The sequence below is a fragment of the Ovis canadensis genome, chromosome 1, assembly GCF_042477335.2.
Source record: "Ovis canadensis isolate MfBH-ARS-UI-01 breed Bighorn chromosome 1, ARS-UI_OviCan_v2, whole genome shotgun sequence".
Classification (NCBI taxonomy): domain Eukaryota; kingdom Metazoa; phylum Chordata; class Mammalia; order Artiodactyla; family Bovidae; genus Ovis; species Ovis canadensis.
Genome location: NC_091245.1, coordinates 234979726 through 235004924, shown reverse-complemented (window position 1 = coordinate 235004924; position 25199 = coordinate 234979726). Strand labels below are relative to the sequence as shown.

Genomic DNA, 25199 nt, shown 5'->3' with positions numbered 1-25199 from the left:
TATTCAAGTAAATATTTTGATTATAATATATGACAATGGAAAACCCACGAGAAAAAGTATTGTAGTCTATCATTTGGTGTATTTCTAGGATGATTTTTCAGGTGATTCTTCAGGATCTGACATCAATGCTCAACACAGGCTTTCCAATGGCAATGCATGAGTTCTAGAAGCCAATGCCGCTATGTTTCTTCAGATGCTTCAGATGCGATTTTCTCCCAACCATATCCTCCTCCATTACTTAACAAAAATCCCACTCTAAAACTCAATCTATGTCATTAACAAAATCAAACATTAGTATGCATTTTCCCACAAAATAAGTTATTAAATAAAAGTCAACTTACTATCTCCTTTTCTCAAACTTTTGAAACATTTATATACTCTCTAAAGAGTCAAAGTACCATACAACAAAAAACACGCATAGAACCTTATCACCAGGTACACATAATATGCTGGAAATTTAGAAAGTACTCAAAACCTTAATTCTCCTGGGAAAGCAATTCTCCATTGGAAACTACAGCTTACAAACAGAAGGCTGTGCTTTAATAAGTGGAAAAATAATACCTGATTAGGTATAAAGCAATTGTGAGATCTCTTCTCATTAGTAAAATGCTTAATTAAGTAACCTTTTCCAATACATAACCTCTCAAAGGCATAAAATGTCTCTCTTCAAAACATTAGTTTTTAAAACTACAGTATTAATTTAAATTTTACTTAATCAGTAAGTTTTACTGTTTTTTTTTCTATCAATAACAAAAACAAACTACTTGAAGAAAAACATTTAATTTTTATTTTCAAAACTTTGCCACAAACATACATACAACATTAAATTCGATGCCCTTGTGAGCTGTCCATGTGCCATGAAGTACTTATGACAAAAAACATATGTATGCTTTAGGATAAGAGTTAAAAAGGAATCAAGACAGCTTCCAAAAAGGGGGAGGAGAAGGGGAATCAATAAATTAGAAGTCATAGCTTTCATTTTATAAAAAATAGTTTGAATAATCTTCTTATAAATCTTTAATGTTTACAAAAGCAGGAAATACATTTAAAATAGTCTTTAACACAGATTCATTAGCACAATGTGGTTACAGTCAGAAAATAACAACTAAAATGGTATTTCAGTAGTTTACATTCTCATCTCAGCAAATTCCACATAAAATTTGATCAACTTGCAATTCAAAATAAGATTTAACTGACAAGGCCAGACTAGTTGTGGATAGTACATGAATATCAAGCTATGTTCCACTTATCATATTTTACCAAAAATTTTAACATAGCTCAATGATAGGTACTGATAACAATACTTGACTGCAGGGTTATCACCCATGACTACTGCACTGCAGCTTAAAACATGCTTTGGTCAGTAAATTAAAAAAATCTATAAATCAAATAACAAGACCAGAAAAGTTATTTTAGTACCAATTCCCTGAATTTAAGTAAACTTTAAATACATTGACAGTATATTTAAATATACAGAGAGGTTTCTATATTTTTAACCATTTGGCATTTTATATTAATAATTTCCTGTTTAAAATAATATTTTATACTCCTGTACACTGATTATCATAACTCTCTGAGTTAAAACTAAATTAGAGTTACCTTCCTAGAATGTCCAGTAGTGAATGCATTACTTGTCTCTTTTGCATTTCCATGAAGATGGTCCTTCATCCTGTAATTTTTTAAGTTTTGGACCAAGAAAGAACCACCAACCAAATCCAATCAAAACGCAAATAACAGATTCCACATAATAACCATCCAGTGCAGTAACACATGAGCCACCAAGTTTTTTGCAAAGCTGTAAAAATAAAATTATAATAAGTACTCCGCAATTTCAAAATGGAAGTATTAAGCACTTTATATGTTTCTACTTTGTGATTTAAAGGATTAATCAAAACATTTTTGTGCTCAAACATTTCATTCAAGTGACAAAAGTAGTTAATGTATCTTTTTTTAAATGTTAGATATATTTTTTTATTACTACCCCCGAAAAAGAGGGGAACAGGGAACTGTTATAGGATTAAAGAGATGTAACAGGCAAAATAATAAAACACAGTAAAGGGAACTTATATGGACCCTAATTTAAATAAAACAACTATAAAAAGAAAAAAGGTATGCACTCACAAAGTATTTAAGGATACAGGGTCATGCTCATGTCACAATGTTAAGTAAAATTTTGTTGCTGTTGTTCAGTCGCTAAGTTGTGTCCAACTCTTGGACCCACGGATAGTAGCCTGCCAGGCCCCTCTGCCCATGGGATTTCCCAGGCAAGAATACTGGAGTGGGTTGCCATTTCCTTCTCCAAAGTTAATGTATCTTAATCTGTCTAGTGCTACTAACAGTATTAAAAACAATTTTCAGCTCTTGCTGTAAACAATATTCATTTTCAAGATACAGCTTTTCATATTTGGAAGTGTGCAGAAATTTCCAATGAGTTTACTCTAGAAGTGGGTTAATGTTACTTTGAAATAATTTACCAACCAACTACTAACCACTCAGTTTTAGCTCCATTTGTACCATGAAAGCCAATGGAATTTCCCTTCTATTACTATAAAACTTAGCTATTAATCATGTACTAATATTAAATTCCTATTGTATAGGACAATAATACACAAGGTAGAGGAGATGTTCCTTCCCTGCTGAGAAGCAACTCCAAGTGAGCTACTTTTACTGATTTGAGTGTTATACCCTCAGTTATGATGAGAAAGAAAAAAACTATTAGAGACTCTGGGCAGATATGATTTTTAAAAGATGAAATACCGCTAGAGGCAAAATGAGGAAATTAGTATCTTAATATTCGCTTACTATTATCTAAAATTGCAACTTAACTTACCTCAACAGCATCAGGTGTTCGGCAATTCTGGTTTGATGCTCCTACACACTCTTTTACTGTGAGGGGATCTACCAGCCAAAGAGCTACTGTAGAAGGCCAGTTTCCTCCCAGGTTGGACACGGTATTTAAAAGGGTCATATATGTTCCGCCAATAAGTGGATCACTAACCTTCGCATTGAAAGCCATTATGGAAACATACATGCTGTACAATGTAACCTACAAGGAAAACATAAAACATCTTCAGGACAACTAAACTTTAGAAAGATATGGTCTAAATTAAGAACATTAGAAGCATAAATCTGAAAATTAATTTTCATGACTCTTATTAAACTCAAACCAACAAATTATTTATTGAACCCCTGCTACAGGCCAGGCTTTAAGTCTGGTCACGGTAACACAAAGATGAATAAGATACAGTCCCTCTGTGCCCTTGAAGAATTTATTCTAAAGCTGGGAAAACAGGAATAAATAAATACAATTAAATGCAGTAAATACTGTAAACAGAGGAAGTGCATACATCATGCTATCACGGCCTAAATAAATAGATTAATTCTATCACATGTATTCAAGGAAGGCTCAATTGAGAATGACAAGTGAGGTGGCACTGAAGGATGTATACAGTAATAAGCAAAACTTCGTATTTATACTATACCTAAATATATCATATGTGTGTATATATGTATTATACATGTAAGCACTCAAATATCCAAAGGTAATATGAATATATAATTATATATAAATAATTTTCTTATATGTAATTAAAATTTTGCATGACAAACTGAAGAGGAAAATGTCCTTGAGAGGCAAAAAGTGCTTAAGCAGCAAGAATTAACCCTCCATTCAGGAACATGAAAACACAGGTTCCATCCTTGTTCAGGGAACTAAGATCCCATATGCCGTGGAGCAACTAAGTCTGTGTGCCACTACTACTGAGCTTGCACACTCTGCAGCCCATGCCACAACTAGAGAAGATCCTAAGTGCCACAACTAAGATCCAAGACAGCCAAATAAATATATATATGTGTGTGTGTGTATATATATATATTTAAATCCACAAGGTTTAAAGTTTGCTAATTTCTTCAATATCTGATTCATGCATAAATCTTAAAATTTATTATCATTATTTTAAGGCAACTGTAGAAAAACATCTTTATTTTACACAGGACAGTTTACTTCCTGGGAAAAACCACAGCAAGCTTACCTGATGTAACGCATAACTCAGCAGCACTACAATATAGTAATATATAGGGAATCCCCCTTGATGTTCTACTTTAGGAGTCCACCAGACCAGTAGAGCATATTCTAATCCAAACAATAATCTACAGAATAAGAAAGAAAGGTGGAGTTGACTTCTATTTTAGGTTAAGAATAACAGAAACAGAAATCTGTGTGCCTACCATATGAAAGAAGCCTGAATCTAAAACCTGTTAGGAAGTTTAAAAGAGATAAAAGTGCATATAAATGATACAGAAGTTAAGATGCTTTGCAAGCCTTTTACCATATACACTCTATACATAGACATTAGTGATACTGATGACTGTTCCTCATTTAACCTCTCTTATTTAGTAAGGTTTAATTTCATTTTTACCTGTAGGGCATGGCTTTGTAAAATATGTTTAGTGGCTGGGGACCTGCAGTGTATCTGCTGATAATCAGAGGCAATATTATTTGCAAAGGAACCATTGGAACTGCCAGTAAGGCTAAATGTTCTTTGGGTACTCCCTCTTCTACCAATTTCAGTCCTGTTACTGCATCTGCTGCTGAAAAACCAATCTGCAATATAAAAACAAAAAAATATTTTAATTTATGACTTATGAAATATTTCCCTCCAAGTATACGTAATTTAGAAACCTCAGTCTTATCAATGACTCATGCCAGTTAGAAGTAAGTATCATATTAGTATATCTGGTACAACAATCAAGTTATGGAGGCATACTCAGCTCTATGATCTACTTACAAATATGGAGTGGAAAACAAGTGAAAATTCAGCACTCTTATGAACTATAATTTTAATTACAATTAAATTTCCATTTCAAAAATTTCTGTCTTACAATAAACAGTGTTAAAATCCAAACTTATTGCTCTGTATATTTTAAGTTTAAAAGAAAAGCTCTTGACTCCAAATAAATCTAGTTAAAATGAAGTAACATTGCCACATACCATACACATTTTTGATGACTTCTGACTGACAGCAAAAAGTCATCTTGCTTTTCAAAAGTAATTCTGAGAAAACATATCTATGAGGTTGATTTAAATGATGGGTAAAAAAAAGGTATGCTTAGATTAATTATTAAAAACAACAAAAAAAGAGTAAGAATGCTAAAATATTGTAGTGGGTAAAAGTTTGAGGTGAAACAAGATATTTAGATGGTCTCAAAGTACTTCCCTAGAAATGGATTTTTAATTACAAAAGGAAAAATAGTAATTTTGCAATGTATTAAACAAGGTAATCAAGGTTAACACAATAATTAATGGTTAAAGGGACATGCTATGGCTCCTGATAAAATTCCCTAAAGATTCACAGTATTATTTGTGATATTTCTGACATCTATTCACAGAATGGACCTAAACATGAAGAAACATTAGACAAACATAAACAGAAGGCCTTTCTACAGAATAACCAGCCTGTCTTCTTTAAAAGCGTCTAGATCACGACATACCACTATATAGATAGATAACCAACAATGACCTACTGTATAGGACAGGAAACTCTACTCAAAATTCCGACAACCTATATGAAAAAAGAATCTAAAACAGAATGAATATATGTATATGTATATGTATAACTGAATTACTTTGCTTACACCTGAAACTAATACAACATTGTAAATCAATTATGCTCCAATAAAATAAAAAAATATTTTTTAAAAGGTGCAGGTCGGACTTCTCTGGTGGTCCAGTGATAAAGAATCCCCCTGCCAATGCAGCGGACACTGGTTCAATCCCTGGTCCAACAGAGCAACTAAGCCCCACAACTACTGAGCCTGAGCTCTGCAACACCGAAGCCCAGCACCCTAGAGCCCAGGAGCTTCAGTAAGAGAAGCCACCACAATGAGAAGCCTGTGTACTCCAACCAGAACATAGCTCTCACTTGGTGCAAATAGGGAAAACCCACGCAGCATAAAAGACCCAGCCAGCCAAATATAAACAAATAAATAATCTTAAAAAATAAAACGAAAGTGTGCCCAGCATGTCATGAAGAACAAAGAAAGGCTCATACCAACTAAACACAGTATGTGATCCTAAACTGGATTGCTGGCCAGGAAAAAATTAAGTTATAAAGGCTGCTCTGGGGGATAACTGGTGAAATCTGGATATGGACTGTGACTAGAAAATGGTATTGTGTTGGACTTCCTTGGTGGTAGTGGATAAGAATCCACCTGTCCATGCAGGGGACATGGGTTCAATCCCTGGTCCAGGAAAATCCCACATGTTGTGGAGCAACTAGAGCCCGTGCACTGCAACTACTGAGCCTGTGCTCTAGAGCTCGGGAGCCCCGAGCACTGAGCTGGTGCACTGCAACTACTGAAGCCCCTGCTCCACAGGAAGAGAACCAGCTGCAGTGAGAAGCCGGTGCACTGCAATGTGGAGTAGCTCCTCACTCACTGCAACCAGAGAAAGCCTGCATGCACCAATGAAGACTCAGCATAGCAAAAAATAAATAATTTTCTAAAAGGAAAATGATATTGTGTCAATTTAAACTTCCTGATTTTTTATCAAGTTGTGACTCTGCAAGACAAAGTCCTTATTCTAAGGAGATACACTACATACTTCAAGTATTTATGGATAAAAGGGCATGATATGTACAAATTACTATCAAATACTTTATAAGAGATATGTAAAATAACATAATTTACAGAATAAAAAAGTAAAGCTAAATATGAACAATTAATTATAGAATTTGGATAAACATATGGGTATTCCTTCAATTATACAAGTAAATTTTCAGTAAGTGAAAATATACAAATAAAAAAATTTAAATGCTAAATATTACTTCAAATACTTTAACTTCTCAGAATGAAGCAAAAGAGCAAATTTCACTCAAAAAAATTAAAAGTCAAAGATATTTCATACTTTCTCTTCGTAACTTAAAAGTGGTGTAGGAGATATATGCAATACACATATCTAACAAAAACCCTCATATCCAGGATATATAAAAAATAAAAATTCTACAAATTTAAAGAAAAGGGAAACTCTGGATATTCAGATGGCCAATAACCATATGAGAAGATGCTCAATTTCTTTAGTCATCAGGGAAATGAAAAATTGTAATCATAATGAGATGCTATGAAAGGCTAAAATTGAAAAGACAATACTATGGTTTCAAGGCTGTGTAATGACAAAAACTCTCTCACAGTGCTTGTGGTAGGGAAAATTGGAACAATCACAAAACTGTTTATAATATATACTACGCATTTCTTATATAAATGCATATATACTATGCATTTCTTATGGCCCAGCAGTTCTACTCCTAGGTATTTACCCAGCAGAAATGTTTACCTACATTCACCAAAAGTAACGTACACAAAAGTTCACAGAAGCACTATTTATAACGGTCCAAAAGTAGAAATAACCTAAACATCTGCTGATAGAATGGGATAAATAAATTGTGGTATATTCCTACAAAGGAATATTATAAGCAACAAGATGAACAGACTATTGCTATAAATAACAACATGGATAAATTATACAAATATGATGTTGAGTTAAAGTGTACAAGAGCCAGACATAAGAAAACATACTGGATACTCCACTTATATAACTGGAAAGTAGGGAAAACTAATCTATGATGTTAAAAGTTAGGAGAGATGTTACTTTTAATGAGGTTTACTTTAAAGGGGGAACATGGAATTCTAGACTCTGTATTTGAAGCAATTCCTTATATATTTCTGGTGACAGTATAAATTATAAAATATTTTAGAAAGCAATTTAACAATCATACTCACTGAATCTTTGGAAGGAAAGAACCTAAGAATCTACTGTAAGGAAATATTCAGAACACCAAAGAATTACACCCAAATATATTCACTAGTACATTTTTGTAATTAAAACACATGGCAAATTAAATATACAATAACAGAAAAAATGAGTAAATTATAGCACATTTATATACTGTAACAATTTATAGTTATTAAAAAGTATCTTATCAAATATTAATGATATAGGAATATGGGATAAGACAATAACAAGATAAAAATTACATACAATTTCACTTTTAAAGTATTTGTGTGTGTAAATTAACTATAGCTAATGTATTAATAGTATTTATACACATAAAGTGTGTGTATACACATGTGCATGCACATACATACACACAAAGGGGAAAGCAGAAATATACCAAAAATATTACCAATGGTTATGTCTAAATGATGTAATTAGATAATATCATTATAACAGTACTAACTTTCTTGAATCTTTGAAATTAAAAGATACTTACTCCTTGGAAGGAAAGTTATGACCAACCTCAGTTCAGTTCAGTTCAGTTTAGTCGCTCAGTCGTGTCTGACTCTTTGTGACCCCATGAATCGCAGCACGCCAGGCCTCCCTGTCCATCACCACCTCCCGGAGTTCACCCAGACTCACGTCCATCGAGTCCGTGATGCCATCTAGCCATCTCATCCTCTGTCGTCCCCGTCTCCTCCTGCCCCCAATCCCTCCCAGCACCACAGTCTTTTCCAGTGAGTCAACTCTTCGCAGGAGGTGGCCAAAGTACTGGAGTTTCAGCTTTAGCATCATTCCTTCCAAAGAAATCCCAGGGCTGAGCTCCTTCAGAATGGACTGGTTGCAGTCCAAGGGACTCTCAAGAGTCTTCTCCAACATCACAGTTCAAAAGCATCAATTCTTTGGCGCTCAGCTTTCTTCACAGTCCAACTCTCACATCCATACACGACTCCAGGAGTTGGTGATGGACAGGGAGGCCTGGCACGCTGCGGTTCATGGGGTCACAAGGAGTCAGACACAACTGAGCAACTGAACTGAACTGAACCTTTTAGCATTTTCTAAAGTTGAACCTTAAGTTTAAACCTTCCTAAAATTTCCTAAAAACAACCCTCCCTTATCACTAGAGAGGGAAAACTCACTATTTCAAAACAATGAGACTATAATTTTTACTTTAGTGTTATCAAAATATAGCTATCAAACTGTTTATGTAGATAGGTTTAAATATATAGTTCAAAAATCCTGTAACCAATTTTATATTTTAGGAATAACAATTCTAACAGTTCATTATAACAAAGTATACTTACTTTCTTCTAGCATAATCTCTTTAAAATGTTTTAGAACTATAAAAAATTAAGACAGCTTAAGAGAAAACATATAGAATTGTCACTAAAACCTCCATTTGTTTGATGGTATATTTCCTTTTAACATTTTGAAATAGTTCAACTGATTTTTAAATAGACTTCTAATATTCATTTCCATATCTTTGCAAATTACATTCTAAGTAAGTAATTTCAATACCTTTGACTCATTCTAATAGAGTCACTTCAGTCGTGTCCGACTCTGTGCGACCCCATAGACGGCAGCCCACCAGGCTCTCCCGTCCCTGGGATTCTCCAGGCAAGAACACTGGAGTAGATTGCCATTTCCTTCTCCAATGCATGAAAGTGAAAAGTGAAAGGGAAGTCGCTCAGTCGTATCCGACTGTTTGCGACCCCATGGACTGCAGCCTACCAGGCTCCTTCGTTCATAGGATTTTCCAGGCAAGAGTACTGGAGTGGGGTGCCATTGCCTTCTCTGCACACTGACTAGTACTTCAAATTGGCATAATTTTTTCAAGATCCTAGGACATTTAGCTTAGTTTGCAATTATGTCTGATTTGATATCATCACATCTTTTTAAATACATTTAGTAAATAAAGTATATTAGTTATTATTGTTAAGTTCTAGTATTAGTGGAAAGGGATTTATGAAACAGCAACAGAAGTATTCAACAATATTGGTACTTGTAACAGAATGAGGGATTTGCTTTATAAATCTCTTACCTTTGCAGTCAGAATCAGAAGGCAAAATGTCAGAACTGCGGGCATTTTTACAATTGCAAAAAGCAGCTTGTAAGTATCTGTGATCCCTTGAGTTTCTTCTTTTCCTACTGATACTTCTTTGTTTTCTTTTTTCAGAAGGGCAACTAAAGTTGTTGTTATCAAAAATACAGTTCCCCAGAAGAAAAGGAAATCTGAAATTTAAAATGTTTTATGTCTATAATTAACATGTGAAATAACATATCTTCACTGATACTAAATAATTCTGTACACAACTTTTTCTCAACTAAAATCTGTTAAAAAAAAAAAAATCAACGCATAGGGCTTGTTATTGGCACCAGACCAAGCACAGCAGATACAAGACATTACACAGACCCAGAACAAACAGCGATACTTAACAAGGAAAAAGGAAAGGGTTTAGTGGGTTGAACGAAATAAAAGTCTATTGTGTCATTTTATTCAAGGGCAGGAGATGATTTTCATATCCCATAAGATCTATCAGTCATAATTCTTAAGCATCTAAGTCATTTCAGTTCTTTATTAAATTCTGACAACTTAGACAACAAACAGGTGATCATTTACATTAAATTTTCTGCCTTTTGCTTTTAAACTTTGTTTTTAATCTGTTTAAGAATATTCTCTTTCAATTCTGTGACACATAAACATGACATACTCTTTTGGTTGTTTCAGTGGAAGAGAGCTGGGCCACTGGCCAATATTTCAAACAAGCAGAGAGAGTGAATACTGTTCTGGAAGATTCTGCATAATAGCTAAAAATAATAGTAATAATAGAGGCACTATTTTGAGTGTATACCATGTGCTATAAGTGTGCTAAGCATTTTACACATATCATTCCCTTCACTACAACACCACAATAGATGAAGTTATCACCAGTCCCAATTTTCAGATGATGAAACAGGCTGAGAGAAGGCTGAAACATTGCCTGAAATTACATTTGAAGTCAGTGCCTCAGAAAACCCATTTTAAAACCTGCATCTCCTTAACTACCCTGAGAATGCATCTTATTTTATCTCTATGAAAATGTATAACTCTCTCTCTCAGTTCCTTCATTTGTAAAGTAAGAAGACTTGCCTAGAAAATCCCAGGTGTTTTCTAGCTCTAACATTCTGGAATTGTATTCAACTTTACATGTGTTTGCTTTTTAGTTTATTGCTAATGTAACACAATCAACTAACTGTTCATGAAGTCTAGCCATCTTTTTCCCCAAAAGGTAGACCTTCCGTAAGTCAAGGTTTTCCTCTATTCAGTCTTGCTCTGCTGTGCTAGGTGAAGGTCGCTACTACAGTTTAAAGCTCACTTATGATGAAGGCAGGCAGCACCACAGATCAACTTAACTCACGGTACAGACCAAATTCACCTTAGTATTTAAATAACCCTTTCTTATATGTTATTTCATTTGATTTTTAAAAAATAATATATATTCTTATTTATTTGACTGCACCAGGTCTTAGCTGCTGCATGTGGATCTAGTTCCCTGATCAGGGATCGAACCTGGGCCCCCTGCATTGGGAATATGGAGTCTTAGCCACTGGACCATCAGGCGGGCCCCCTATTTCCTTCGATTTTTGTAGTCAACATGCGACACAAGCAAAACAGGCATTATTACCGTGAGAGACAAGGAAAAGCTCAGAATATTTCAGTCTTTGCTATAGGTCCAATTAAGAGGCAGAACCTAAATCTTCTGATTTGGGTCCCATTATTTCATACTGCTTATATAAAGTTTTTTTTTTAATACTGTTGAATTAAGAATCTACTAGGCCTTCCTGGTGGCCCAGTGGTTAAGAATCTGCCTACCAATGCTGGGAACATGGGTCTGATCCCTGGTCTGGAAAGCTTCCAGATGCAGTGGGGCAACTAAGCCCATGCATCACAACTACTGCAGCACACATGCCCTCGAGTCTGTGCTCTGCAACAAGAGAAGCCACAGCAGAGAAGCCCATGCCCCACAACTAGAGAGCAGCCCCTGCTCACTGCAACCAGGCAGCACAGCAACTAAGTCCCAGCACAGCCAAAATGAAATAAATAAACTGAAAAAAAACAAAAAAGAATCTGCTAGAATTGGCTAATTATTTAGTCTCCAGAAGCATAACCAAAAATGAGGCTCTGCTATTCGAATTATGCAAATAAAAAAGCTAAATCTTCTCAAACATACGTGGAAATTTGTATTCTGAGGTGAATTCTTCTCTCCATAACAGGAATTTACACAGATGGACCCCAACTTATGAAGGTCTCACTTGAGATTTTTCAATTTTATGATAGTGTGAAAGCAATATGCATTCAGTAGAAACTGCAGTTCAAACTTTGATTTTTTCCCAGGCTAGCAATATTCATTATGATCCTCTGCTGTGAAGTTGGGCAGCACCCGAAAGTTACAGCTCCCAGTCAGCTACACAATCACAATGGTAAATGCAGAACCATTCTGTACCCAGACAACCACTATGTTTTTCACTTTCAGTACAGTTTCAATAATTACATGATATTCAACACCCTACTATAAGACAGGCTTTGCTAGATGATTTTGCCTCACTGTGGGCTAATGTAAGTGTTCTGAGCACGTTTATGGTAGGCAAGACTAAGTTAAGACTTAAAAATTTTCAACTTATAGTGGGCTTACTAGACATAACCCCATCAAAAGTTGAGAAGAATCCGTCATTAATTCTAGATATCAGAAGAAAAACAAGAAACAGGAAAAACTGAGATTCCTAAATGCAAAGGTATTCACTTTAAAATGCACTAATAAATACATATCTTATGATTAAAGCTCAGTAAAATAACATCACAACATAACTTCTAGTTTGTATTAACATAGTTTTGAAATCTAGTTCAAAACCAATGAATAACAATTTAAGATTATTCTTATAATTGAGGCTAATGTTCATTATTTTTGCATTCTTAATTTCGTCTGTGACACTGACAAATAATGACATTTATGGACTATCATCTATAATATTTATTCTCATTGGTAAAGTTCTTGTTCATTATTTGATTTAAATTAGCAATTCAAGAAACCCTGAAAAAAGCTTTCACTGTCACCAGAAATTTCAATTAATGGTCTTTATAAAAATGTTAAGTGAAAATTTAAAGGTTTAAGTTATATTACTTTCAGCAAAAAATTTTTAGAATTTTTTGTTTAGTATATTCTCCCAGTTTTAATGAACAAAATCTTTATCTAAATTTAAATTCTTTGATCCCAGTGCAGAGAAAGAAAAAAAATTAATGCTGCTAAGTCACTTCAGTCGTGTCCGACTCTGTGCGACCCCATAGACGGCAGCCCACCAGGCTCCCCCGTCCAGGTTTCAGTATTGCTTGCAGATAAGATTGTGCAACAATTCACCAGTATTCAAAAAGGATTTAACAGTCAACTCTTGAGTGTCAATTATGCCAAGGCAAAACACAGGACAGTGCAATAAGTCTCAAAATCACTCTCTAAGACAAGCATTATTATTCCTACTTTATACTCAGTGAAAGAGAATCACAAACCAGAAAGTACCAGAGGGGGGATTCAAATTCAGATCTGATTCTGAAACAAAAATGTGTCCCATTATACTACCCAGATGCTCAGACACACCTACTGCAAGTAAGCTCTCTTCCAATCAAACAGACAGACCTGAGGAAAAAGGTATTTATTTTAGCTCCAATTATGAAGTATGGAACATAGATACTTGAGCAAACCTCTTTTAAACTGGTTACTTGTATTCACCCCTACCCACTTTCATCTCGCCATATGGGTGGTATATTATAAGGTACGTAGACCAAACATGGTACATCTTCCTAAACAGTTCATTTACTCAATAACTTAGAAATATTTTCATGAAAAGTGTATATGAAAGAAAAGGTAAAATTTCTAAGAATTTTTAAGACAGAACATTAGATTTCCAAAAAATTTCAACCTTCGAGGCTTTGGACCAGGCCTCCAGATCCTTTGTGGTGTAGGTTCATTCTCTTCCACCATCGGAAAAGGCAGAAACATTAAGCGCAGTCTGATAACAACCATCCTTGGATCAGAACAGCTTCTCTCTAACTCTCCCACCAAGGGAATTAACCTCAGTCCTTCAGAAGTCAGTGGCAGGAAAACAAACTTTCAGTTTCCGTTTTACATTACCATCAGGCCTTCCTTTCATCTTGCTTTCAGCACAGCTTTCTCTGCTTCACAAGGCAAAGGATGAAGGGACTTTAGACAACTATCATCAGTCCACTGCTCTCACTTTCACCATGGAAGAAACTGAAATAGAAACACTATGTATCTGGCCCTGGGTCACCAGCTAAGTCTCAACAAGAAACAGAACTTTCTTCTATGTCACAAACCACTCCCTTAAGCATTTTCTCAAAACATCTATGGCAAAGAGAAAATGCTGTTTTGATTATACAATATAGTATATCTTATTTGAGGATTACAATTTTTGAAAGACAGCATGCAACAGAAAAATTGACTAAACACAAAGCTAATTTTGAAATCTTCATAATCCTTTAGTTTTCCTAACCCCTTAGAGAGGTGCCATGTTTGAGATCACATACTTTTTCATTAACTCCAACAATGTTAGGTCCTCCTCTGGGGTAGAAGAAATGGTTTCTTCAATCAAGCACTAGATTAAGCATCTGTCTGGGTTATCAAGAGCCCTACTGTCCCAAAACATTAAACTCAGCCCAGGATGCGAAACTGAAGCTTAGAGACCAATAGATGCAATGCTCCCATCTCCTGCTAACTCTGGAGCATGTATCACTGAACAGAAGGAAATGAGCCACTCTTTCCAAGTTTTAAGGGCTTCCCTTGTGGCTCAGATGGTAAAGAATCTGCCTGCAAAGTGGGAGACCTGAGTGCAATCCCTGGGTTGGGAAGATCCCCTGGAGAAGGGAAAGGCTACCCACTCCAGTATTCTGGCCTGGAGAATTCCATGGACTGTATAATCCATGGGGTCACAAAGAGTTGGACACAACTAAACAACTTTCACTTTTACTTTTCCATGTTTCAAAATATGTTCAGGTCAAGCACAAAATCCATATTAATTAAACATACTTATATATCTCTACTCTGATGCTATGATAGGAGGTTCTTGCATTCAGTTTTTGTATAACCTATATATCCTGACACCCCAAAATCACTTTTTATAAGATGAAAGCTGAATTCTGACTTTTATAAAACAGTTGACAGTAAGCAGTCCAAACTATCACATGAAGATGCAGGGTACATGAGAATAGCTACAGTGAAAAATAATGATAACATGAAATGCAGGGATGCAGAGAAACTGAATCGCTCATATATTGCTGGTAAGGAGATAAAATGATACAGCCACTCCAAAAAAATTTGGTCAGTTCCTTTCAAAACTAAACATGCACTGACAAATAAACCAGCATTTGTACTCCTGGGCACTTATCTGAGAGAAATGAAGATTTATTTTCACATAATAATTATCGAAAAACTAGAAACTACTCAAATCATCTTCAACAAATGAGTGGTAAAACAAAGTGCGGTATGTCAAAAAAAAAAAAATAGAATATTTCTCAGCACCAAGACAGAACAAATCACTGATCCATGTAACAACTTGGACAAACCTCAAAGAAATTATTCTAAGTGAAAAGAGCCAATCACCAAAGGACATACGCTAAATGATCTCACTTATGTAACATTTCTGAAATAATTATAAAGATGGAAAACAGATTAGGGGCTGACAGGGATTAGGGATGGTGAGGAGGAAATGGGCATAGCTGTAAAGAAACAACAGAAAGTGTATTGTGGTGAAGGTACAGTTGAGTATTTTGATAGTGGTGTTGGAGGTTACATAAGCTTAAATGTGATAAAACCGCATACAATACACACATAAATGAGTATAACTGTTGAAATCTGAATAAACTCTATGGATTGTACCAATGTCAATTTCTTGGTTTTGATATTGTACTATAGTTACATAAGATTTTAACAGTGGAGGCTAGGGAAAGAGTGCATAGGACTTCCCTAAACATTTTTCTGCAACCACCTGTGAATCCATAATTATTTTAAAATAAAGTTTTTAAAAACTAGTGGGAAATTTAAGCAAGAAAAAGTTCTACCAAAAGTTCTATGACTGTGCTAGGAATAAGAAATACAGGTCTCAACACAACACTGTAAATCAACTATACTCCAATAAGAATTTTTAAAGTAAATTAAAGAGATTGTCTTTACTCCATTGTATATTCTTGCCTCCTTTGTCAAAGATAAGGTGTCCCTATGTGTGTGGATTTATCTCTGGGCTTTCTATTTTGTTCCATTGATCTATGTGTCTGTCTTTGTGCCAGTACCATACTGTCTTGATGACTGTGGCTTTGTAGTAGAGCCTGAAGTCAGGCAAGTTGATTCCCCCAGTTCCATTCTTCTTTCTCAAGATTGCTTTGGCTATTCGAGGTTTTTTGTATTTCCATACAAATCTTGAAATTATTTGTTCTAGTTCTGTGAAAAATGTGGCCGGTAGCTTGACAGGGATTGCATTGAATTTGTAAATTGCTTTGGGTAGTATACTCATTTTCACTATATTGATTCTTCCGATCCATGAACATGGTATATTTCTCCATCTATTAGTGTCCTCTTTGATTTCTTTCATCAGTGTTTTATAGTTTCCTATATATAGGTCTTTAGTTTCTTTAGGTAGATATATTCCTAAGTATTTTATTCTTTTCGTTGCAATGGTGAATGGAATTGTTTCCTTAATTTCTTTTTCTACTTTCTCATTATTCGTGTATAGGAATGCAAGGGATTTCTGTGTGTTGATTTTATATCCTGCAACTTTACTATATTCATTGATTAGCTCTAGTAATTTTCTGGTGGAGTCTTTAGGGTTTTCCATGTAGAGGATCATGTCATCTGCAAACAGTGAGAGTTTTACTTCTTCTTTTCCAATTTGGATTCCTTTTATTTCTTTTTCTGTTCTGATTGCTGTGGCCAAAACTTCCAGAACTATGTTGAATAGTAGCGGTGAAAGTGGACACCCTTGTCTTGTTCCTGACTTTAGGGGAAATGCTTTCAATTTTTCACCATTGAGGATAATGTTTGCTGTGGGTTTGTCATATATAGCTTTTATTATGTTGAGGTATGTTCCTTCTATTCCTGCTTTCTGGAGAGTTTTTATCATAAATGGATGTTGAATTTTGTCAAAGGCCTTCTCTGCATCTATTGAGATAATCATATGGTTTTCATTTTTCAATTTGTTAATGTGGTGAATTACATTGATTGATTTGCGGATATTGAAGAATCCTTGCATCCCTGGGATAAAGCCCACTTGGTCATGGTGTATGATCTTTTTAACGTGTTGTTGGATTCTGATTGCTGGGAAAACTGGTCAACCACTTGTAAAAGAATGAAACTAGATCACTTTCTAACACCGTACACAAAAATAAACTCAAAATGGATTAAAGATCTAAATGTAAGATCAGAAACTATAAAACTCCTAGAGAAGAACATAGGCAAAACACTCTCAGACATAAATCACAGCAGGATCCTCTATGATCCACCTCCCAGAATTCTGGAAATAAAAGCAAAAATAAACAAATGGGATCTAATTAAAATTAAAAGCTTCTGCACAACAAAGGGAAATATAAGCAAGGTGAAAAGACAGCCTTCTGAATGGGAGAAAATAACAGCAAATGAAGCAACTGACAAACAACTAATCTCAAAAATATACAAGCAACTTATGCAGCTCAATTCCAGAAAAATAAACGACCCAATCAAAAAATGGGCCAAAGAACTAAATAGACATTTCTCCAAAGAAGACATACGGATGGCTAACAAACACATGAAAAGATGCTCAACATCACTCATTATTAGAGAAATGCAAATCAAAACCACAATGAGGTACCACTTCACACCAGTCAGAATGGCTGCGATCCAAAAATCTGCAAGCAATAAATGCTGGAGAGGGTGTGGAGAAAAGGGAACCCTCCTACACTGTTGGTGGGAATGCAAACTAGTACAGCCACTTTGGAGAACAGTGTGGAGATTCCTTAAAAAATTGCAAATAGAACTACCTTATGACACAGCAATCCCACTGCTGGGCATACACACCGAGGAAACCAGAACTGAAAGAGACACATGTACCCCAATGTTCATCGCAGCACTGTTTATAATAGCCAGGACATGGAAACAACCTAGATGTCCATCAGCAGATGAATGGATAAGAAAGCTGTGGTACATATACACAATGGAGTATTACTCAGCCGTTAAAAAGAATTCATTTGAATCAGTTCTGATGAGATGGATGAAACTGGAGCCGATTATACAGAGTGAAGTAAGCCAGAAAGAAAAACACCAATACAGTATACTAACACATATATATGGAATTTAGGAAGATGGCGATGACGACCCTGTATGCAAGACAGGAAAAAAGACACAGATGTGTATAACGGACTTTTGGACTCAGAGGGAGAGGGAGAGGGTGGGATGATTTGGGAGAATGGGAATTCTAACATGTATACTATCATGTAAGAATTGAATCGCCAGTCCATGTCTGACGTAGGGTGCAGCATGCTTGGGGCTCGTGCATGGGGATGACCCAGAGAGATGTTGTGGGGAGGGAGGTGGGGGGGGGGGGGGTCATGTTTGGGAACGCATGTAAAAATTAAAGATTTTAAAATTTTAAAAATAAAAAATAATAAAATAAAATAAAAATATAAAAAAAATTAAAAAATAAAGTAAATTAAAAAAATGTAGGTCTCAAACACAAGACAATATAAAATATCTAAAAGGAAAGAAATCCTTAGATGTGCTGAAATCATGTATTCTATGGCTTTAACTGATGACAACTGAAATTCAGCTATCATGTTCAAAAGTAAAGAGAAAAAAATGAAATTTAAAAAGTTTTTATTTAACACCAAACCAAGAAATAGAAGTCCTAAAAGGTAACAAACATCTTGCTTTCTGAATAGGCACCCTATCCTTAATAAATATTTGAGCATGCACACTGACATGTAAAATACATATTTGTGATCTCCCATACCAAGAAATGAGTATGGAAGATCCAATGCAACCCACTCCAGTATTCTTGCCTGGAGAATCCCATGGACAGAGAAGCCTGGTGGGCTACAGTCCAGAGTCACAAAGATTTGGACATGACTAAAGCAAAATGGCGTGCATGCACACGCATATATACACACACACACTGTAGATATAAACTCCACAGTAAAAAATACAAAATAATGAAAAGAACATGGATAAAATGCAAGATTTATACCAAACTGTATTTAAAAGAACAGATGAAATCAGGGGGTTTATTTTTTCATTTTTAATTTTCTAGGAGAGTATCTTATATTAAGGAAGTCTATTTTGCTTTCTCCAATAGAGTTTTTAGGAACACTATAAATTAAAGTAGAAGATTGTAATTAGTGAGGTTCTATAATTCTTTTATTGATACATTTACATACTAAAGGCTACTCCAACTGGCCTCCAAGTATATTTCAATGAAATTAGAAGTGAAATTCAACATATACCAAATAAAATCAAATGCGTTTTTAGTTTACAGTGTATTTTGTAAATTAACTTTTATGCACCCCATCCACAAAATTCCACAGTTCTTTACTGGACAAAGAAAGCTTATAGTACCATTTCTCCTTTGCTTTGTTTTGAAAAAGAAAAAAGGCTTTAGACCTCCTTTCTGGTCTCCAGCTTTTAAACGTCATATTGGACTCTTTTGCAATGCCAAGGACTGTAGCCCACCAGGATCCTTTGTCCATGGGGATTCTCCAGGCAAGAATACTGGAGTGGGTTGCCATTTCCTTTTCCGAGATCTTCCTGACCCAGGGATTGAACCTATGTCTCTTGCATCTCCTGCGCTGGCAGGTTCTTTACCACTAGCGCCTCCTGAGAAGCCCAGGTCCGAGGCTACCTAGCCTTTAAAAGGGCATGGGTCTTTCAGGTCATCATTGTCCTCTCCAATAACTACAGTCCTGCACCAACTCATTTTAGTTGGCAAAATCCCACTACAGATTATAAATTACTTGTGGGCAGAGAATGGCCAGGTTTTAGTCATCAAATTATAACACCTGTCATACGACCAGTACCAAAAAGGGAGTCAATGCTGAGTAAATAAAAAGATGTGGATCACTTTAAAAACAAAATAACAAAAACCCCTTAGTCTGTCACTTCTGGGCATCTGGCATTCTGGGAGCATGCTGATGTTTTTTTTAAGACATCAGCAGAGTGCTGATTTCTCTGGTAGAAAAGCCCAATCAGCATATATTATATTTAGGTTTTGAAGCTTTCCTTGAAGTTTTTCCTAATTTTTTGACAACGAAGGAAGAACACCAAATAGTCAGGAAATCTAAGCCATAAGTAAATCTCTATCTCTAGCCAGTTAAGAGTTTCCTTATCTTTCCTCATCTATAAGAATGAAAGGACTTAAATATATCTTTTCAAGTCATAAAACTTTATGTTGTAATCTCTGTGTTCTTCTGGGTTACTCTCACATTTCATGAAGCTTAAAAGCTTGTCTCTTTTTGCTACTAAAGATCCTTGAAAACCAACGAGGCAGGACCCAAAGAAGGTTACTTCTGGGTTAAGGACTGTTCTGTATTCCTGAAGGAACCAAAAGCCAATCTCAGCATAATTAAATTTTTCTTTCTAAGGGATTCTATTAAATATTTTCATCCTATCCTTCCATTCTAAATTGACTATTTAGATTACTGTTTTCTTCATGTAAAAACTGTTCTTTCTGAATGTATTCTATCTCTATGTATCTGTAGCTCAAAACAAAGTGCTAATCACAGAATATATTTCAGAATTAAAAAAAATAATAATTATGCCTCTTTTAAAGTTTCTCGTTTTCTAAAGTCACCTCAGTGTTTGCCTCTTCTATTACCTGAGCGACTGTATTTCCTCCATGATTCTCTCTGTGCTCTCTAAATTCCTCAGAGCCACTGGTTCTTAGTTATACTTAGTTATACTAAGTTCCCCAAACCCCGCAAAAAAAAAAAAAACTACAAATGTGGTATGTACAGTTGTACAAAGATGAATGAAAAAAGCAGGAATTCTTTAACTCTTATTAAAATGCTTGAACCCAAAACAGCAATATACTACGGATATAAAAGTTCAAGTATGCTATTTTTACAGTTTCCTAGAGAACACAGTTCAAATTCCAAAGGAAAAAAAAAGCTATTCAAATAATAAACCAGTGTAAATAAAAATCTAGTGGTATGTTTCTGATCTTCCCAAAGGGGCACGGCAGTGGCTGGAGGAGGATATAGCCATAATGGTTCTTGAACGGATAACTGCATTCTCTGGAAGGATACTGTATTAGTCACTTGTTTAACACACAAGAAAGCTCTAATTTACTCAGTAATTTAGCTTCTGTAGCCTCTTCAATCTTGACTTCTCTACTGAGGCTTTCCCATAATAAGGCACACATCATCCTATTAGCCCTTTTTGGTGATATGAACAGTCCCAATAAAAAACAAAAAGCAAAACACGTAAAAAGCAACAAGGTGCTGATATGATGCATTCACAAAGTATTTCTGAGCAGAAAATTATCCATAGAGCAGGAGAGCTACCCCAGAACACTAAGAGACAAATCTGTCTAGGTGCATAGCAGTATCACTCAACTATCTTCAGCCTTACACCAACTGAGGAAAAGTGTAACTATTAATATTATCAGTAATAGTGGCTCACTAGTAGTTTGAAGAAGTAGAAAGGGGGTCCCTGACAGGGTATAGGGATGTGGAGGGGGTGTATAAGATTTCAGAAATACAGTTGTAAATCCTTTCCTCCCTTCCTTCAACGCTGTAACCCTTAAAATGCCCTCACCACTCACCTTGTTGTTGTTTAAGTCGTGTCCAACTCTTTCGTGCCCCATGGACTGTAGCCTGCCAGGCTCCTCTGTCCATTCCCAGGCAAGAATACTGGAGTGGGTTGCCATCTCCTTCTCAAGGGGATCATCCTGACCCAAAGATTGAACCCTCATCTCCTGCATTGGTAGGCAGATTCTTTACCACTGAGCCACCAGGAAAGCCCCCACCACACACCATACCCTGACATTTACCTTTTGGGAATCCCCTAATGCTAGGAAGATGAGAGAAAGTAGCTGTTTAAATTTCAAAAGACAATCATCACAAATTCATCCTAAATTCATCATCACTACCAGAATTAAGAACTCTAGTACCAACAGTAATAGAGAACTCTGTTCCTAATAGTCCCAGTGTTGTTCTTGATATTGTTAATTTTACACAGTTTCTTAGTTTTTAGGAAAGTTCAAAAACAAAGAGAAAACCAAAAAACAGAAAACATTACAGGGCCATGTATTACGCTCATGTAAAAAGAAGGGAAAATCTATAGGATTCACAATTTCCTACAGGACAAGCTTTAAACTCTTACTGGTAGCAACTAAACAATTCGGTCAACAACCTTTAATCTGGTCACAACCTTTCTTTCAGCACCATTTCCCAAAATCAGATGCCACAAACCAGTGCTTCAGGCATTTGGAACACTGTATGTACTGTCCTGTATCTTTTGGTACTTTGCTGTTTCACTGCTTTTTCAGCTGGTGTTTGGTGGCTTCTGGAACTTTACTTACCCACATCATGAAACCTTATTCAACAAGGGCAAATGTAAAGCCTGACTCTCACAAGCTCTTTTTGAGGGCTGGAATTGGCTTCAATCACAGAAGGTCCTTTGAACTCTGTCACTTAGCCCACTCACTAATGTTTGAATGGATTAACCCTGTTCCATTCATCAGAAAACTAGATGAGACAGAAACAGGGTCTTGGTATAAGAGTAAGGGTAGGAACGGACTAGAAAGCATGGAGCCAGAAATCTCGATCTAACAAAAGACAAAAGGAAAATTCATGTGTTCACACCAGCCAGACTTTTAAAAACTGTGCACCTATTATTATGCAAGCGCCAAGGTATCCCTAGACTCAGAGTTTTGTTTGCTCTTACACAACGTTTATTGGATGAGTTGCCTTTCCTTGCTCACTTCAGAATACCGATCAATTATGACTGCTTTAATGTAATCATTCTGGCTGAAGCTCATGTTAGCAGAACAGATAACTTACCTCGGATCATCTCCCATAATATGATTTCCAGCTCATTAAATAAGAGTTTTAACACACAGTGTCACACATACTGTCGAAAGGATTTACAAACGTACAATAAACCTCACAGCATAATAAATACACTACCTGAAAGAGTGACGATTCCCCTGGGTTGAGGCTCAAACCGCAAGTATTTGTTACAAAAGTCGGCAGATTCGAGGGCCAAAAACAAAACATTGCCCAAAAAGTAGCCGGCTGTTTGGCCCACTGAATTACAAGTAGAAGCATAACCCACGTTTTCCCGGGATAACATAGTTAACGCCCAACCATCCACAGCGATGTCCTGGGTGGCTGCCAGGAATTCAAACAAAAAGAAAGTCACAGTGAGAGCAACCACGTCGGGGGTTCGGCCATCTATATTTCCGAGCAAATAGTCGACTTGAGTGGAGAGATATATCATGAAGAATCCCAATATATACTGTGTTGGGACAAGCCAAGATTTGCGACGACCAAAGTTCTTAAAGTAAACCGCATCAACCAACGGGGCCCAGAGCAATTTGAGACTGAAAGGCCAAAAGACAAAACTGAAGAACGCTTGATCTGTATAGCTAACATTTTTGCTCTGCAAAATGAGTGGGATGCTTCCCGCCAAGCCCAGTGGAATGCCCTGAAGTACGTAAAGAAAGAGCAACAGCAAAATGCTACTCAATTCCGCCCGGCAGCTCCGTGGGGTTTTTGAGAAATCAACAGTGCTGATATCCCGAAGAAGAGCTTCTTTGTCCCCTTCCCCGCCCACCACCTCCGGAAGATTATCATCCCAGGAGCCCGGCGGCAGAGGACCACTCTTCAAATCTAGAGAGTGGTTGAAAGTCCCTGGCCGTCGTTGCCGACTGCTGTCCTTGTGGGAGACGGTGGGTGACATATCAGAGACGATGCAGAGCCCCGTTTGAGGGGGGCCGGGGCTGAGCGTCTTGGATCCGTCTAGTCCCAGGTCCAAGGCTGTCGCTCTGGACCGGGGTCTCTATGGCTCAGGAAGGGGGGCAGGGCGCGGGTTGATAAGGGCACTTCTTACTGTGGCCCGCAGAGCTGAAGCCGGGAGCCAGTCCGCCGGCTGCAAGCCGAGGCAAAACCCAAGTAGGTGCCCCTTGGAGCGGCGTCGAGGAGCCTGAAGAAATCCCCCGGGCAGCCGCCCCGGGGTCTGGGCTGGAGGACGGGGCCGTGGCGCTGCTATGGAAACGGGCTCCTAGCTGCGGCGAGGAGAAACGGCCAGTCCAGCCAACCCACGGTCCTCTCGCCGTCACCAAAGCAGCAGACAGCACTTTCTCCACCGGACACCATAGACCTCTGATAACTTCCTGTCTGGAGCTTCAGGAAGCGGTCCTAGTCTCAAATAAGTCCTGAACCCGCCTCCAGGGCAAGCCAATCAGGACACACTCTCGTGGCCGAGTTCGGAAACAATGCTCGGTAGGAACCTGAAGCCCCAGTGGCCGAGACCTCTTGGGAGGATTAACGCGAACGCACCGCGCAGCCGGGGCGGGGCATCGCTCGAGCTCCGGCACTGTGAGCGCATGCGACTGTATGGAAAGCGTGGGTCTCGTTCATTGGGCCCCTGCAGGCACGTGAGGGCGGATTCAGCTAGGCCTGTGCCGACAGCCGAAGATTTCTACGGTGCAACCTCTGATTCCCGGTGACTCAAAGAGGGCTTGTCACTAAGCTCAGTTCAGTTTAGTCGCTCAGTCGTGTCCGACTCTGTGCGATCCCATGGACTGCAGAACGCCAGGCCTCTGTCCGTCACCAACTCCCGGGGCTTGCTCAAACTCCTGTCCATCCAGTCGGTGATGCGATCCAACCATCGCATCCTCTGTCGTCCCCTTCTGCCTTCAACCTTTCCCAGCATCAGGGTCCCTTCCAATGAACCAGTTCTCATCAGGTGACCAAAGTATTGGAGCTTCAGCTTCAGCATCAGTCCTTCCAATGAATATTCAGGACTGATGTAGTCACTAGGCTGGAGGTGGGCAAAGCCCAAACAATGACTGGGTATTTTGTGATGCTCCCGCTTTCATGGGTCGGGTAGAAACAGTGAGAAGGACTGAGTTTATGGAATTTACTTAGCAGGCAGAGACGGTTTGTGCCCTCCAGAGGGTAAAAAAAGAGTCCTGGCTAAAAGGCTAAGCGCCTTCCTTACAGTACCTCCTCATTCCTGGAATGAATGAAACTGCTCAAGGCGCGCTAGCTTTCTTCGTAGTCTGTTTTTTAAAGTTGGGGAAGAAGTTTAGGGGAACTGGTGTCTGGATAACTAGTTAAATTGGTTAGATTGGAATGATAAGATTCCTTATCGTTCTATTTTTTAGTTACTGTAAAATATCTAGTAAAAACCAAATGTTA

At 37.2% G+C, this 25199-nt stretch overlaps 1 protein-coding gene across 2 annotated transcripts; it reads right to left on the bottom strand.

The window, feature by feature from the left end:
• Nucleotides 1-764: 764 nt before the first annotated feature.
• Nucleotides 765-25199, bottom strand: SLC33A1 (solute carrier family 33 member 1). Of its 2 annotated transcripts, XM_069561922.1 has the most exons (6): nt 22962-25199; nt 9813-10003; nt 4419-4603; nt 4032-4149; nt 2831-3046; nt 765-1795 (listed from the first exon to the last, which is right to left on the bottom strand). In XM_069561922.1, exons 1-6 carry the CDS (start codon nt 23734-23736, stop codon nt 1628-1630), a joined length of 1653 nt encoding a protein of 550 aa, XP_069418023.1. In that variant the 5' UTR covers nt 23737-25199; the 3' UTR covers nt 765-1627. The 2 variants fall into 2 exon arrangements, with proteins under 2 accessions (XP_069418023.1, XP_069418032.1); XM_069561931.1 differs by lacking the exons at nt 4032-4149; nt 9813-10003.

Excerpts from the sequence above, each read along its gene's own strand:
- SLC33A1 (XM_069561922.1), bottom strand. The coding sequence starts at position 23,736 with ATGTCACCCACCGTCTCCCACAAGGACAGCAGTCGGCAACGACGGCCA. Across the intron at positions 4,150-4,418 it reads TACAAAGCCATGCCCTACAG|ATTATTGTTTGGATTAGAAT; the intron begins GTAAAAATGAAA and ends CTTATTCTGTAG. Across the intron at positions 3,047-4,031 it reads TGAGTTATGCGTTACATCAG|GTTACATTGTACAGCATGTA; the intron begins GTAAGCTTGCTG and ends TTTTCCTTGTAG.